Source organism: Genypterus blacodes, unplaced genomic scaffold (assembly GCF_046128005.1).
Source record: "Genypterus blacodes isolate CSIRO-AG114 ecotype Tasmania unplaced genomic scaffold, CSIRO-AGI_Gbla_v1 ptg000013l_1, whole genome shotgun sequence".
In the NCBI taxonomy this organism is placed as follows: domain Eukaryota; kingdom Metazoa; phylum Chordata; class Actinopteri; order Ophidiiformes; family Ophidiidae; genus Genypterus; species Genypterus blacodes.
Window position 1 is genome coordinate 1309818 of NW_027466827.1, and position 16718 is coordinate 1326535.

A 16718-nucleotide genomic window follows, 5' to 3' on the forward strand; every position below is an offset into this window, starting at 1 on the left:
CCCCTGGTGTTACCGTGCCGACAATTACCAAAGTGTGATATTGCGTTTGCGAGCTTTGGAGAGAAATGTGCGGCACGAGAGCTTCCCTCTCTCCCCCCCCCACCCCGTCTGAGAGTCTGCCTTGTTTCCCACAGGTCAGCGTTTTGGAATAAGCCACCGTTGCATGATGGGTAATTCACACAGCACAGCATCAGAGCGTGAACAGACTGTGCTCACTCATTCATGAATGGGTGTTTGCTATCGGCCTCTTCAGTCATTCATTTTCTAGACTTCTTCATTACATTTATTCACTGTTTCTATTATTTTGAACGAATATGTGAAAATAAGTCATAAAAGCTTGAATCCCAAACCTTTAATGCTTTTAAAACAAATGTACTTTTATGCTCCATTTGCCCCCACAGCTGTTTAGAGATGCGTTTGTTTAGCTCACTCTGGTTTGCTGACCTCTGACCTTCTCTGACTAAGTTTATGGCGCTTAACTTGACCAGCATGCCTGATAGAACCTCATAATGCTGAGGTCAGGAAACGGCAGAAAAGCAGCAACCACTGATCAAACTCTGTGCGTCGGATGCTGCTCGATGGAGAACTCGAACGCATCGAGTCGTGGGTGCCTCCTTCCGGCAAGCCCCTGAACGCAGCACTGGTTTGAAGCTGAATGAGTTCTGGAGACGGAGCTGTTTCCTGGAGTCTTTTCATTAGATACTGAATCAGCAGTGAGCAGCCCACACTGAGGTCATCAGCATTCAGTAATAACAAACCCTTAATTGATCTGAAGTGGGTGCTCTGCTTTCCAATGAGTCTTCCGGGCTGAAGTGTTTGTGCGGATATATTGGATTAAGTGTCCGTCTGCAGCGCAACGAGTAACGCGGGCTCGCAGCCTGCAGTACGCGAGACCGATTCTTATCATCAGGAGAGGAGAGGGCAGAGTCATCTACATCCAAATACCCATCAGGTCTCTGGAGAAAAAGCTGAGCAAGAGAGAGAGAGAGGGAGAGGGAGAGAGAGAGACACAGCGGGTCTTGTCTCCCTGAGTGCCGTCCCCTCTGTATGGTCTCCATGGTAATAGCTGTCAGCTCTTATGTTTAATTTAACCTCTGCGTTCTGGAGAGAATCCCTGTTAAGATTATCTGGCCTCTTTTGCTCGGTGACTATCACACAACCTGCCTACCGGAGTGCAGGATGGAGTAACTCACTCCTCTGCCTCGCTGCATATAGTGAACATGGATCTTTGATCACCAGAGGAGTTTGATGTCAAAAAGATGAAGCCATTCTTTGGCCTCTGGGGGGCAGAAATTCTCCTAAACAAACTCAAAAGCAGCATCAAATCCGCTTTACACATCTCAGTAGACACAGAGCAGCGCTAACATCCCATCATGCTTCTGTCCCTTTGTTTTCACTCATTTCTGTAGTGTAGTTTCATACAGGCCAAGTGTGTGTTGAATAGACAAACCCAAAGGTACTGAACTGGATTGAAAGCTTTGTGTCTTATTGGTCCGTCACTTCCGCAACTTCTTGTTGTCGTGGTTGCATGACGGATGTGAGTTTTCCCTGTCACTCGCAAAAGGCTGCAGACCTTCAGTACCTGGATGTCTGGCTGCAGCACAGCCACGTGGTCTCTGCACTGAACCCGGCGCCCTCAGTAATTTAAGACTGCTAATGGTTTCCTCTGTGCCAAGTATCACTGTGCAACTGTTCCTTAGCTACGCACGCAAACACACACATAACAATATGCTCTCACATACATGCACACACACACTTCCTTATTCATATTCAATATTTAACATAACACTTGGCATCATATCCACTGTGCCTACACTCACCCCACGCATTTGAATTCAGTTTCAGAACAAAATGGATCCAAATGATGCTTCCCCACAAAAGCCTTTTATCATCATCATCACTAAAAATAATTATTACTCAAGTGTCCTGTTTCTATCCTCCGCTTTCACCGATCACAAAGGAAGGCTTCTGATTCTCCCAAACCAATTCCAGCTCTCATTTGCTGCACATGGAAGTGATAGAGGTATTACCGATCAATAATAGAATAAAAGAACAGCAGAGTAAAGAACGTTTTAGCCTAATCGCAGTAATACTGTTAACAAATCACCTGTATAGGTTTCAGATCACAAATGTGTAATAGTACAAGTAAAAAAGAATGTTTTTCTTGTTGCTTTGTCAGAATGATGGTGTTCTTGATCAGTGCTCCTGTGTCCTTTACCTTTACAACCTAAAAAGAAGCATTGACACATTCCTGGATACGTTTCAGCTCAAAGCTCATTCGTGTTCCTTTCTCACTCAAGCAGAACAGGAACAAAGGCCACTTAGCCTCAGACGCACTGCTCAAAACAAACTAACACCCCATCTCTCTATTTGCATTCTTACAGACCGCATGCATTGTGGTTTTGTGTGCGTGTGTTTGCAGGAGGAACCTGCCAGGCGACAGGCAGAAGGCCCTCGACATCATGCTGCCCCTGGTGGAGGGCGAGGAGCAGGTCGCCTCCGACATTTACTGCCTGGTGGGAAGAATCTACAAGGATATGTTCCTGGAGTCCCACTTCACCGACACGCAGAGCAGAGACAGCGGCACACACTGGTGAGAGGGCGAGAGAGAGAGAGATAGAGAGAGAGAGGGTGTGTGCGAGACTGCAGAGTCAAATGTCACAGGTTCAGGTTTCTATGGTGAAGTGGAAGTTGAACCAATAGACATATGTAAAATTTGAGGATTGGAATTCCCCCAAACCCAAACCGGTCCTGATCTGCATAGAAAGGTTCTGTTTCCATTCATTCAGGTCTGCGTCATGTTTACATCAACGACACACACCACACCGCAGTATAATGAAACATGTAAACATATAATAGGACTTCTATAAAAGCATTACAGGCTCGCTCACCTCCCCATGTGTCGGGCTTAGAATTAATCAATCAATATGTCAATCAATTCCTACTGAAGCGTGTGATATTTCTTTCACGGAAACAGCTTGAATCCCCCCCGACTGACTGGTGTATAAATATTGATTCATTAACAGCTGTGCAGGGTTTAAAATAAATAAATCATGACAGGTGACTTTGTGCTGAGTCAGCGGCGCCGTGGTGGCGATAGGCGCCGTGGTGGCGATCTGCGCCACAAACAAATCGCAGCGTTCCAGAAGGCAAAAGGCTTCGCCGGTGCAAATTTGAAACAAAACAGGTGGAAGCAGATGACCTGAAGCGTGTCAGCGTGTTACCATGACACCAGAGCGAGGAAGAGACTGAAATGACTCAAAGTGATGCTCAGTTGAAAGTAGCTTTGTGTTGCAGGAGGGTGATGGCATATTAACATCCTCATCCTCATTTTGTGGCTTCATTAATTAACAGAAGAGGAAGTGGAATATTTTTGCATCACGTTTGGTCAAATTAAGCTAATTAAGCCTGTTTGTGTTCTGTTTTCTTTTTCTCTTCAGTTTCTATCAGTAGAAGCCGTTGGTGATCTGTCCTTGTTCCTACATTACAACACATTACATCACATTACATTACATCACATTACATAGGATCATTGGGAAAATCCACCCACTGTAATTTTCATTGAAGGGTTTATTTTGAAACCTCCCTATGCTTAAAATGGCAATGATCCATTGATAAGAAATCACCAAAAAGTCACACACATCACCTCTAACTGACCCGACCTGGCGGGTGATCCGGTCGGTTCCATTGCGACCATGATGACCTTTCAAAGCCTAAGGTCTCTGACATACAGTATATCTGCAGTTGTCCGCAGCCAAACCTCAGCAGAGATCTGCTGCATATTCACACAGCAGGGGGTGTTTGCTGCCAAAAATGACCCCGGCAGTGTGTGTGTGTGATGCTAATGAGTCAGCACAGACTAAGATGAAGGTGCAGATCTTAATGAATCCAGGCCTGGAAGAGATGAGAAAATTCCAGCTGTTCTCAAAGTAAAATGTGACTCAGTGTGCAGCGTTAACGAGACGCTCCCTGCAACAGGCACGCACAGTCAACATCTAAAAAGCACTTTTCCCTCTCAGCCTCTTGCTAGACGAGACGTTTCCTTCTTTTTATGAGGTCGTCTGTCACAGAGAGGCAACAGGAGCTGCCGGAAGTGGGTCTCATAAAAGCACAGTGGCTGCTGATTGCCTTCGTCTAGAAAATTGCTTTTAAGATGTTCTATCTGTCTATTGAATATGCTGCCTGTTTAGTAAGAGCTCCCATCTGGCTCTTATTTTCAGTTCCATGTCACAGCTTGGCAAAGGTCTCTAATAAGATTCTCACCCTCCCCTCAGCTCAACAGATTGTTCATTGGTGGTAACGGCAGTGTGTTGTGGCACCAATTAAACACGGCTCTTGAGCTCGCTGAGGGATCCTCGCCCAGCTCCTCGGTGATGAGCTTCGTTTCGTAGCAAATGTTGTCCTCACTTTCTCTCCTTCTCCTCTCAGGTTTAGAAAGGGGTTTGAGTCCGAACCCACACTACACTCTGGGATCAACTACGCTGTCCTCCTCCTGGCTGCAGGTCACCAGTTCGAAACCTCATTCGAACTTCGCAAAGTGGGTAAGTGGAACCAGTTTGTTGCCTGATCTCCCCCGTGTGTCTCCACCTGAATATGAAGCTTTTTGATTTTATTGCCGACTCGCTGCTTAATAATGTATCTGCGTTCTGTCACTGCAGCAATATTGGTAAAATATATATATATCAGACTATACATACACAGGGCTATGGCCTCATGCACGTGAGCACACTGTTTTAATCTTCTGCCCTCAAACCTGAGGCTCAGCAGTGATCAGGAAACGGGACAGCCAGTCCTCGCAAAAAATGCCCTGCAGCGCCCGGAACTCTCCCCACACTCCATTTCTGTCACAGCTGATCCCTGTGACCTCCACACGTCCTCTAATCTGCAGCACAACCATGCATGTTTGTTTTAAGATAAAATGTCTGGGGCTAAAACAAGTCCTACTACTGCAGCTAGTTGGTATGTGGATGTGTGTGTGTGTGTCAATACAATGAGCACCACTCCTACAATTGCCTCTAAACTTGGCAGAAACATTGTAGGGGAAATCACATCTTATTTACATGTTTATTTTATGGGAGAAGTGAATAGAATGACATCACTTATGATGTCACAGTTGTTGAGAACACATTTACGTCTCTGAAGCTACAAACGAGCCGCATTCCTTTCCAAAGATAAACCATCTGCTACAAAACCCCACAAAAGTCAGGTAACCGTTGCATTCAGGCCCTTCAGGCACAATTTGATTTCTTGCCATTTTTCTAATGGCAGGAAATCTGTTGAGGGAGCCATCGTGCCACATATTGATCCTGGCAACACACATTCCTCCCATTTTCCAGTGATTCTGCATTTTCGACACCAATACACTAAATTATGCAGAAACTCTCTGATCTAAGCTGCTGTCAAAACTTTCTGCACAGTTGATTCATTCTTAGCAGAAAGCTGCAGCCCAAAGGCAAACATGCTCCTGCAAAACACTGAAGATGTTGCGTGTGATTTGTTTACAGGCGTGAAGCTGAGCAGTCTGCTGGGTAAGAAAGGCAGCCTGGACAAGCTGCAGAGCTACTGGGACGTGGGCTTCTTCCTGGGTGCCAGCATCCTGGCCTGCGACAACACCAGGGTCATCCAGGCCTCCGAGAAACTCTTCAAACTTAAAGCCCCCACCTGGTGAGAAGGAAGATCTCAAACACACGCAGACACACACACACACACACACCGTCCAACGTCACCCACTCAAGATGAGAAATGATTTGTGCTTCATCCTCTATAAATCACTGCGGCCATCTGTGGCATCTGTGTGAGCATTTGGTTGATTCCGCAGGACGGACTGAAAATATCACAAGCAAAACAAAATTTCCCACGTAAATCACTCGTCTGTGTTAGGATCTGTTTGGATCACGAGCCTGCATGTGCTTTTCTCCACTATCTCCATTGATTTTCAATTTCAAGAGAAGAAACAAAGCAAACAGGCAGTAGTTTCATATGAATTAGTGTAATGTGAAGTAAGTGTGTGAGGTGTAGTGGCGGTGTAACACAAACACAGAGGTCCTAAGCTGCCTTTTGTGTGATTTCAACTCTGTGTGCACAGTGGTGCTGCAGCAAGGGGGTGCGGTCAGTGTGGTTGTTTTGCACATTAAATCTTTGGAAAGGTTTGGAAATAGACACAAATGAAGATGAGGATGTGGAAATGTGTGTAATGTGTCTTTGAGATCATTTTGTAATCTCCTGTCTCTGATGACATTAAACAATAATCACACTCGATCAGGACGCACAACTGAAACAAACGCATAAATCGACTTGTTGATTATGTTCTGATGTCCAATTAACACAATAATTATTGCCTGGCAAGATATAATCTGCAGTGTAAACTTGTATGCTATGTGCTATTCGCAGGCTTTTACTGTATACGTGTGTATTCACTGTATACCGTTGAGTTTGAGGGGTCTGCAGCTCTTTCTTGCACTTAATGAGATCTCTCCCTTTTGTTTATTTGTGTTTGTGTGGTGAAAATTCTTTTAAGTTTCGATTAATGTCACAAAGACAAATATGAGCCAGCATGGAAACACAGACTCTCAGTATTATTGTTATTTTCTTGTTGTCTTGATTTATGTTCATGGGTTTAGAGCAATATAACACGCAGACATTATCTGCCTTTAAGCGTTTTTATTTATATTATTGAGTTTTCACCAGACATCAGACATGCAAAGTGTGTCTTCCAGCCAAGTTCCAGATGTTTGGTGACAGATCTCTGCACATTTATTTGATTTAGTGAACAAATAAACATGACAGATGGGCTCTCTGCCTTTGGGTGAATGTGTTTTCGTGTGTCTCTGTTGTTTCCAGGTACCTGCGCTCGCTGGTGGAGACCATCCTCATCTACAAGCAATTCAAAAAGCCCGGTGCAGACCAGCCGGCCCCTAAACAGGAGCTCATGGACTTCTGGATGGACTTCCTGGTGGAGGCGACCAAGAAAGACGTCTCCTCTGTCCGATTCCCTGTAAGTGAGGGCAGGCAAAGCACGGAACCTTGAATTAAGTATGTACGAATTACACTTTGTGGTAAAATAATGAAAACATGCATGTCTTTGGTGCAGGTGTTGATATTGGAGCCCACTAAAGTGTACCAGCCTTCATATTTGTCCATAAACAAAGATGTGGATGACAACACGGTGTCCATCTGGCACGTGGCTCCTGATGATAAGGTGGGTTTCTCATTCCATTACCCCATCTGCTTTCAGCTCCGCTTCTTCTATCTTTACCTTTCCATTGACGTCAATGTAAAATTTGGCGTCAACAGTCAATAATCATTTTCCTTAGGCTACATATTTGACTGTAAAAATCTGCCAAACTCTGCAACAACAAGCAGCTTGTTCAATCCCACATTTGTTATCTTACTTGCGTCACTTCAAAAACTCTGTCTGTCTGGAAGCTGATTGATGATATGTGATCACTATCAGTATAAAGCTTATAAGCAACAGATACTCTGGAGGGTCATTAAGTTGTTACTGTCACTGTTTTGATTGATATAGCTATTTTCTCAACAATAACAAATTAAATTCTAATTCTGTTCCAAAAGACCAAATCTTCCTAATAGTCCCAGGCAATTTTGGTGTGAGATTAGTCCAAGTGTATTTAAAACTTTGTCTCACTCAGTCTGCACAGTAGTGATTACAGCAACAGATGTTTTTTGCATGTTAAACTATTTCAAAGGTTTCAACGTGTAAATGTGTGTAACATGTCCCCTTTACCAACACAGCAGTAAAGAAACACAATTTGAAATAGTATTAGATGTATTTTTAGAAGACTTTTCTCCCTTTGAATAAACTAATAAAGGCTCTTAGTGGCAGATACTGTATAAGGCTATCTGAGAGGTAGGAACCACTACAAGGTTTGTGATGAAGAGGCTGCTGATGAGTCACAAATAAAACTGCTGCACCAGCTCGGCAAGCCACCAAATGAAATCCTGTCACTGCTTTTATTCCTGCAAGGTCACTTAACATTTCTTTCATAGTACTTATGATTTATGAGCAATCAACGTAGTGCTTTTACAAACCGTGGAGTCAACAATCTGTTAAGTCCATCAACAGGACCATCTCACAAAAAACGGTGCTGGTGATATGATTGATTGTTTTGATCTGATGTACAGAACAAAGGGATCCACGAGTGGAACTTCAGCGCGACGTCGGTACGAGGCGTCAGGTCAGTGAGCAACACACTCATAGTACAACTGAATTATGTCATATATGTAACATCATGTCGAGCATAAACTCATTTCTCTTCTATATGCTTTTCTTACTGTTAATTGTTCTGTTTTTCCCCTTAAACTGATGAAGCAACAATTCATCCACAGCATGTTCAGGCTATGAGAGAGCCCAATGAATATCATCCATGTTTACAGCCACACAGAAATTGGAGTGTAGCCTGCATGAACTTAGTTTGGTTTCATAATTGGGTTCCAAAAGAGGTCAAATCCTCCCTAAAGTGATTTAAATGCAACTCCACATCTGTACTAATGCACTAGTGAGAACAATATATCATTACAGCTCGTCTGTTTATGTGCAGTACAAGCAGCAGAGTGAATGAAAGTGATGTTTTACTACAACAAACATTGCAAACGACATTGCAAACAAATGTCACCTTACATGTGCTTATACGTATATGACTGTGTTAGATTCATGCATTCTACCTCCAGCATGTTTGTGTGCGTGCCTCCTCTGCCACTGTCCTCAGAGGAATTCAGTGAGAGGTTGGAGACGTGGAGGGCCGAGCTCACATGTTGCTAGGGAACCACTCATTCTTCATGCCCACTCAGCCTGCAGACAGCAGTCAGCAGGACACAAAAGCAGCTCTGCGAAACAGCAGTACACACACACATGCACGCATATAGACACACACGCCGCTGTGTGGCTCAGCAGCTGTAGCCATAGTGCAACTCATGCTCACTCTTATCTCATAAAAGTTTCCCTTTAGTTGACAAATTGAAGCCATATTGTTCATAATTCAAACCAGGACTCATTACCATTAAACTCAGACATTAGATTCCAGTCTGAATGCTGATGTGATGACAGTCATGGTTTATCTCATAACTGTAAACTGTTTCTCCTCAGCATCTCTAAGTTTGATGAGCGCAGTTCCTTCCTCTATGTTCTCCACAATGCCGAGGACTTCCAGATCTACTTCTGCACAGAGATGCACTGCAAAAGGCAAGTCTGCTCGTTAGAATCCGCTAATGTCAAATCCCTCCGAGACCCCACTTATCTTCCATGTCAGATTCAGTGCAATGGTCAGGGAGAGCGGCAGTCAGCAGGCTTTTGTAAACTGTGACCTCCAGTTGCATCATTATAAGTCAATTACATCCTCTAATTTATGCCTTTATTCTTTAAACCTGCTCCCCTCTTAATCACTCACACCATACTGACAGGCCTCATTGGTGAACAGAAGCAAAACACAAAGCAGTTTGCAAAAGCAGATATGATGAAACAAATGCAGAGTTTGTTTATGAGAGGAAAATGGAGTGAATGAATTTGAGTTGTGGTCAATTTGATAGTTGTTGATCACATATATTTGTTTATGCTTCAGAGTTACATAGTGTGTTTGAGTATTGCATCATAATCCATATGATAGCAAGAACGTCAGATATTGTAAACTCAAAATAAATAAAATCTTAACAAGAGTAGCTAACTCAACTCTTATTTTGAAAGTAACTTGATTTTGTAAACCTCTGATTTATCCACTTTTTGCCTGGCATTGCCTTAAAATGCAACCAAGTTGACTTTAGTCAAAAGTCACACTTCCTGCCTCCAGGCCCGCACCCTGTCTCGTCTCGTCGTGCTGCCGCGTGTTCCTCGCTCGGCACTCGGTGAGGAACCGAGTGTTCGGATTTGTGCCCCTCACATCAGAGCCTCTGAGCACTTTCAGTCCCATTATGTGGCTTGTGAGAGGCGGTGAGTCACGCCTGCTGCTGTTTGGATGCTGCTGCCGCGCTCCACTCTGCAACAAGGAGGGAGGAAATGACAGCACGGCGGGGGGTGGAAGGGGGGGGAGAAGGATTAAACGGGGGAAATGAATGAGGAAGGACAAGAAAGTCGAAGACTGGCACAAATGAATTATTAGTTTGCTTATATGGTCGTGTTGTCACAGAGTCCCTGCAGGCGTGTGTGACAGCGTGATGAGGTGGCGTGTTATTCACAGCGTGTTTGTAATGAGCGAGATAAAGGTCATTCAATGTACATATGTGTGTGGGAGGTGAGCATGTAAACTTGCTGTAACCTCCTCCATGTAAACATGCTGCTAAATCACTTCATTGGTATTCTGCTGTTTCTTTATGGGCCTAATGGAGCCTGTGGAGGTTTCTTTACATTGAACTACTCTCTTTCTGGACATAAACACAACCTAAATACCCATATTTAGCTTTTTTTGGTTTTCTAACTTTCCCCGTTTGCCACGTCTTGTGCTGGCCTGACCTAACTGTGCAATGTGGGACTCAACCTGTTCTCCTCTGCAGGTTCTGTGATCTGGTCAACAGCATAACAGAGGAAGCGTGGAAAGGCCCAGAGGAGGGAGACTGTGACGCTGACGCCTTAGAGGTGAGACCTAAAGGTTAAATGGTCAGTTTCAATGAGCAAAGTCTCTTTTCAGGTCTTTTGAATGAGATTCGGCTGCTGCGTGCTTTAAAGACGCCACTACGCATGTGTGGAAGGCAACCAAAGGTCTCCACTCCACTGAGGGAATATTACTTACATATTGTTCCATACAGATCAACGATTAAATTAGTATCATAAGACTTCAGAAGAGACTTTGATCATGGGTCATTCTGATGACGTCTAAACTCAGATTCTATTGAGATTGTGGCTGTGAATTGATGAAAAATCAACATGTTTGTCTCCATGTGAAATACTGTGAAAGTAATTAAAGAGTGGGAGAAGGGAGAGTAACACTGTGTGGGAAATATGTGATTTAATTTAATGCAATATCGCTGCTCTCGTCTCTTCACTGTGCTCTATCACTATAAAAAGCATCAACGTTATCTGATGTCTCTTTTTCTTGTACCCTAAACACACATTCCTGTCACTTGGCAGGCGCTAAATGTCAGTGCGGCCCCTTGGTGGATAAGGAAAATAGCTCAATTTGACTCATTTGTGCCTAGAAATTGTCCCCACATTCTCAGTAAGGCCTGGAGTTTCGTCTCAGCTTGGCTCCTATAGCTTTAGTACATTCCTGAAATGTTTGTTAGAAGCTTTGTAGGTGAAACGTTGACCCCAGAGCGACTCGAACCTCAATCGGGAACTTCTTCATTAACTCAGGAACCTTTTCATGTGTAGGTCCTGAACTCTCCAGGGGGTCAACAAAGTGCTGGGTGGAGCTCAAATTAATTTGTGAGAACAGCAGCAGCAATTTGTACATAATTACTGTTTCACACGGATGCTCAGAAAGAGTTTTACTTCTTTTTCCTGCATTGTTACCTCCTGTTGTAGGCTGCCTGGCTGCTGTAAGTCACATAGATTACAAAGCAAATGAGGTGTTTCCATTAACAGGGCTGAGGTGGTGTTAGAAAAGAAGAAGGAGAAAGGTGCAAGGAATGAGTCTGTCTGAAATAATCAATCCGAAGAATGAGTCACGACTGGAGACACTCCTCTTAAGAGCTGAAACGACTTTAGTTCAGGTTTTCATCCAAAACGAAAAAGGAACACACAAACATGAAGCTACATTTCCCTCTCTGTTTATAACATATAATGTATTGATTGAAAGAGGAATAAGGCTGCGCTCTTATGAGTATTTTATTGAGGAAATCTGATCAGGTTTTCCATGGAGCTTTCCTAATTCAAGCATTTGCATAATAGTGCTTTGATGGAAAACACACGGGCGATAAGCGGTAATGGGCCGGGTTTTGTTTTGCGATGCTTTGCAATGGAAAGCAGTGGAGGACAGAAAACACACACCTGCTGCTGGATTCACCTGCTTTCTACGCAGAAAAATAGATGTAACACACAATAGAGCGTCCAACAGGTTTAGCTCAGAGTGTGTAACAGTAATCTGATTACACGGAAAAGAGCTGTTCCTTTTCAAGAGTCACATCTGGAAATAAACGTTAGCTGATGTGTCGAGTGTTTCCAGTACAAACTTCCAAGTGCAAAAACTGGATTTCTTGTCAGAAGTAAATCTGGATCGTTTGAGTTTCACACAATCAGATATCAGTAATAAGTACTGTGACAGCTCAGTGTGCTGCTGCTGCTGTGTGTGTGTGTGTGTGTGTGTGTGTGTGTGTGCATGCGCTCACAGTTCGTTGTCGTTGCATCCACAGTACGACTACGAGTACGATGAGCACGGAGAGAGGGTTGTGCTGGGAAAAGGCACATTTGGAGTGGTGTACGCAGGCAGAGACCTCAGTAACCAGGTCCGTCTGGCCATCAAAGAGATACCAGAGCGAGACAGCAGGTCAGTATCCCTCACCCCCCTCCTTCACACACACACACACACACACACACACACACACACACACACGCTCCCCCCTCCTGGCCTCTCTGAGCCAAGTGTTTTCCTTCATTTGTCATTTAGAAATTTCACACTGCAGATACAAAAATCAGCACAGCGGCGAAGCTTTTTGTGAGGACGCTGTGACATTCTGCCAACATCACGCCAACAGTGACCATTCAGAGCTCAGCCATTTGGTTTTCTTGGATGGTCATTTTTGTCCAGTATTTCACTCAGTTTGTCCATATTAGTCCAAATATCTCAATTTCCCTCTTGATTTTCATAAAACTTACAATTAGCCTATTCATGGTCCCCAGAGGATGAGGAGTAAAGGTCTTAGTCAGCACAGACGCACCTTGACTACAGTTGTGTCTCCGAGCCCTACGGATACGGATTGAATAAGGGAAACGATAGCGCGCACACACACACGCAGAGAGTTTCCCCACTCTCTTTTGGAAATTGCTGTAGTTATTTCCTTTTCAGTAGAGCAAAGGCTTAAACAGAATAGAAATTGACAATAAGAACACTCTTTTCACATTTTTTTCTGCTTGGGCAATAAACCAATTTTCAAAAACAGGTCAGGAAATCTGTTTGCCAATTTTAGTCTCAGAATTGCAAACCCAGTGAAGTGAAAGCACACAGGGCCACATCATCCATACAGAGTTACATTCAGCCCCGACAGCTCTGGATTAGGCAGTAGTGTTTAAAAAGCATCGCTGTGTGTTCCTCTGCTCTGTAATCATGCGGCTGCTCAACATTAACAGGTGCCTGTGCTGCCTCATTTTATTCAGCGGCAGCACGGCGCATCATTAGGCAAAGTGCTGCACTCCCCTCAAAGCATTGATGTTTTTAGCTTTCAGTGGGCAGGTATCCACTCCAGTGACTGAGCGACTGGAGTGAGTGGAGGAGAGATGTGAAGGCAGAACTCGCAGGCAGGCAACCCTCTGCCTCGCGCACTCGCACAATGTCTGCGCTCGAAATACTCCCGTCCTCGTTGTTGCGCCCACTCATCGCGAACTGCAAGACTCTCTCACACTAGACTAGATGATTCCACCGCCGCCACACATTGTTCCGCTAATCATCATTGTCAAGTCAGCGGGACGCCGGGGTAGCAGAGAGCGTCGACACATCGGTGCAAAGAATTGACAAGTGGCGTTGAAATCTCAGCGAGGGGATGTGACTCATCAAAAAAAAGCAGAATGTGTTTGTGTGGCGGTTTGTTATCGGCAGACGGCAAGGTGGAACTTTGACCTGTTATATGTGTTTTGTACCCGCAGATACTCGCAGCCCCTCCACGAGGAAATCGCCCTCCACAAACACCTGAAGCACAAAAACATTGTCCAGTATCTGGGCTCCATCAGTGAGAATGGATTCATCAAGATTTTCATGGAGCAGGTGCCCGGAGGTGAGACCCCCCGCTGTGTCTCTGGCTTATGAAAATGTCATAAATGTACAAGAGGAGGTCACCGACTTTCAAGTGCATGCATCGTCCTCAATTATTATTTCTACATCCAGTTCAACAACAACTACCTTTTTGAAATTGGTTCTTCCAAAACAAGACATACAAGTCCACTGCGAATTCAGTCTCTGCAGTATTACCTCCAATCTGGCATCATGTTGTTTATTCACTGACACTGGTGCTGTTGTCCTGTGCTGCTCAGGGAGTCTGTCTGCGCTGCTCAGGTCCAAGTGGGGTCCTCTGAAGAACAACGAGCCCACCATTGGCTTCTACACGCGGCAGATCCTGGAGGGCCTCAAATACCTGCACGACAACCAGATCGCACACCGCGACATCAAGGTGAATCCCGCCGTAAATGCATTTACAGAGGATTACATGGATGTATGGATGGATGGATGGATGCATGGGAAAGAGTCTGCATTGCCATTTTTAAGGTCTCGCTTTTTGGTGGGAATCATCCGGGCTGTTAACTACGTCCGTGTGACTCTGTGTGTGCAAAATTAGATTTGTGCAAATGCATTCCAAGAGCTTCCCAGTCATGTTACGTAAGAGTCCCCCCCCTCCTTGCTTCATCTCAACGCTGATAACATTCTGATCACGCACAGTCATCAGGGTCATCAGGTCTTCTTCCAACGCATAGAGAGGAGAAACCTGCTTTATTCCACCTGATGGTGTCAATGTTAATCCCTGTGTTTTGGCGCGGAGGTCGTCCTCCCACACGCTGTGTTGTAACCTGCCTTTGGTGCTTTAAAGGCTCTGCCTCGCATTACCTCACCAACATCGCAGCCTTGGAATTTAGGCAATGGAGAAATGCAACACAAACGTTCTCTCTCTCTCTCTCTCTCTCTCTCCCTCTCCCCCTCTCTCTCTCTCTCCCTCTCCCCCTCTCTCTCTCCCTCTCCCCCTCTCTCTCTCTTTCTCTCTCTCTCTCCCTCTCTCCTCAGGGTGATAATGTTCTCATCAACACCTACAGCGGTGTCCTGAAGATTTCTGATTTTGGTACATCCAAGAGGTTGGCGGGGATCAACCCCTGCACAGAGACTTTCACAGGTACTGACCCACTGGTACTGATGGAGTGGCTGGCTGACCTGCTGATGCTCTTAATTATCTGTGGCCCAGTCTTGCGTCTTGCAGTAACCTGATTTCTCAAACGTTATGCGACGGTAATCAGTGGAGGGATTAAAATAAACCACTTATCTCCAACGAGATTTCTGCTGGAGAAACCAGCAGTTCACATGCATAACCCAGATTCTAACAGGGTGCCCGTGTGTGTGTGTGTCTAAGAGGGACAGGAACAGTATGTTTACATGAGTATCACCTGAGTGAAGCTGTGTACCATCATTAGGGCCAAAGACCAACATAGGCAGCACAGCACAAACCTTGTGCATCAATAAACACCTTTCCTCATATATTTTAGATTATACTGAAAATGATATAAATGTGCCATTATTGCTTCAGGATGATTGCTTTGGTTAGGGGAGACTTCTAATCTCTGACAAAGTGAATTTATGAACTTGTATTTTAGAGCCAGTAAGGTTTCTCTGAAACATCATGACCACCGACTGACTGAGCTGTGTGTGTGGTTAACAGGCCCCGCCCCCTCCAAAATCCTTCCAACAACAGCCAAACTCTCCAAAATTACCCTAAAATTCACTAAGCAGTCATTTTCAGTTGTGTGTTGACCCATATTGATGACACACTCCTGTATATGTGTGTGAGTATATGTGACCATGCCAGAGCAACCAACCACTCTCACTTTAATAACCTGCAAACAGAATATCTGAGAATAGCCGACCAACGCCTCTCACAGCTCCGGACTACAGTCGCGTCAGGACAGCAGCAGCCAATCAGAGCTCCTCCTGACCTCTTGGATGAGGATCAGCTGCCGTGTGATTGGAGCAGACTGGGTGTTACCCCGTATAGTGGAGCTTTTTCAGGAAACTGTGCCGCTCCCTTTTTATAGCTCAGGCCGGCTATAAATGTCGACTGCTTTCTAAAAGCAGCAGCTATTATTAGAACACAAGAGTCCTTTCAGGGCTGCCTGAAAAGGTTCATTTGCTCTAAGCTGTGATTACAAACCTGTTAAACCTCCTGTAACCTGATTCTCCATTTAAAATAGCTGCATCAGTGTAGAAGAGAAGCAACTTGTTAATTAGTCCTTTGATGTATTTACACAAGTTTCTCTCGTGCATGCTGTTGGTTTTACTAATAAATGTTTTAATTTAGACATTTTTAATGATCAAATTAGAGAAAGTAATAATTGGGAAAAAAGGTATATGTATGCACTGAATTATGTCATTGTGTTGTCTTTCAGGTACGCTACAGTACATGGCTCCTGAAATTATAGACAAGGGTCCCCGCGGTTACGGGAAGCCAGCAGACATCTGGTCTCTAGGCTGCACCATCATAGAGATGGCGACCGGGAAACCGCCTTTCTATGAACTGGGGGAGCCACAAGCTGCCATGTTTAAGGTGAGATAGATTGGAGCAGAGGTCAGAGGTCAGCAGCCACGCCGGCTTCATTGTTGCCACCGTCGCAGTTACGCAGTGAAACGTCCTTCATCTCACCGTCTTTGTTGACATTGGTTAAAGCGCTACGTCAGCAATTGTTCCAAAGAGAAAAAGGTCGCTGACATTGTTTTTATAGTAAGTTTGTAAGATGTATGTGCAGGGCGTTGCAAGGAAAATAGATTTTACAGTGTTGTCGTCATTGTAGGGCCACACATTTCTATTTGGCTTTTGTTTCGGCGTGCTTATTGCCCCCTAGTGGATACACTGAATACTGAGCTCTC

At 44.5% G+C, this 16718-nt stretch overlaps 1 protein-coding gene across 1 annotated transcript in view; it reads left to right on the plus strand.

Moving 5' to 3' along the window:
• map3k5 (mitogen-activated protein kinase kinase kinase 5) overlaps positions 1-16718 on the plus strand; it is a 46149-nt gene that overhangs the window by 21961 nt on the left and 7470 nt on the right. Inside the window, exons 7-19 of the mRNA XM_076167101.1 lie at positions 2423-2593; positions 4429-4541; positions 5505-5664; positions 6841-6994; positions 7091-7198; positions 8143-8195; positions 9104-9199; positions 10501-10582; positions 12298-12431; positions 13745-13872; positions 14129-14265; positions 14871-14976; positions 16241-16398. Of these exons, the coding sequence (XP_076023216.1) occupies positions 2423-2593; positions 4429-4541; positions 5505-5664; positions 6841-6994; positions 7091-7198; positions 8143-8195; positions 9104-9199; positions 10501-10582; positions 12298-12431; positions 13745-13872; positions 14129-14265; positions 14871-14976; positions 16241-16398 (1600 nt within the window). The remainder of the gene's footprint in view (positions 1-2422; positions 2594-4428; positions 4542-5504; positions 5665-6840; positions 6995-7090; positions 7199-8142; positions 8196-9103; positions 9200-10500; positions 10583-12297; positions 12432-13744; positions 13873-14128; positions 14266-14870; positions 14977-16240; positions 16399-16718) is intronic.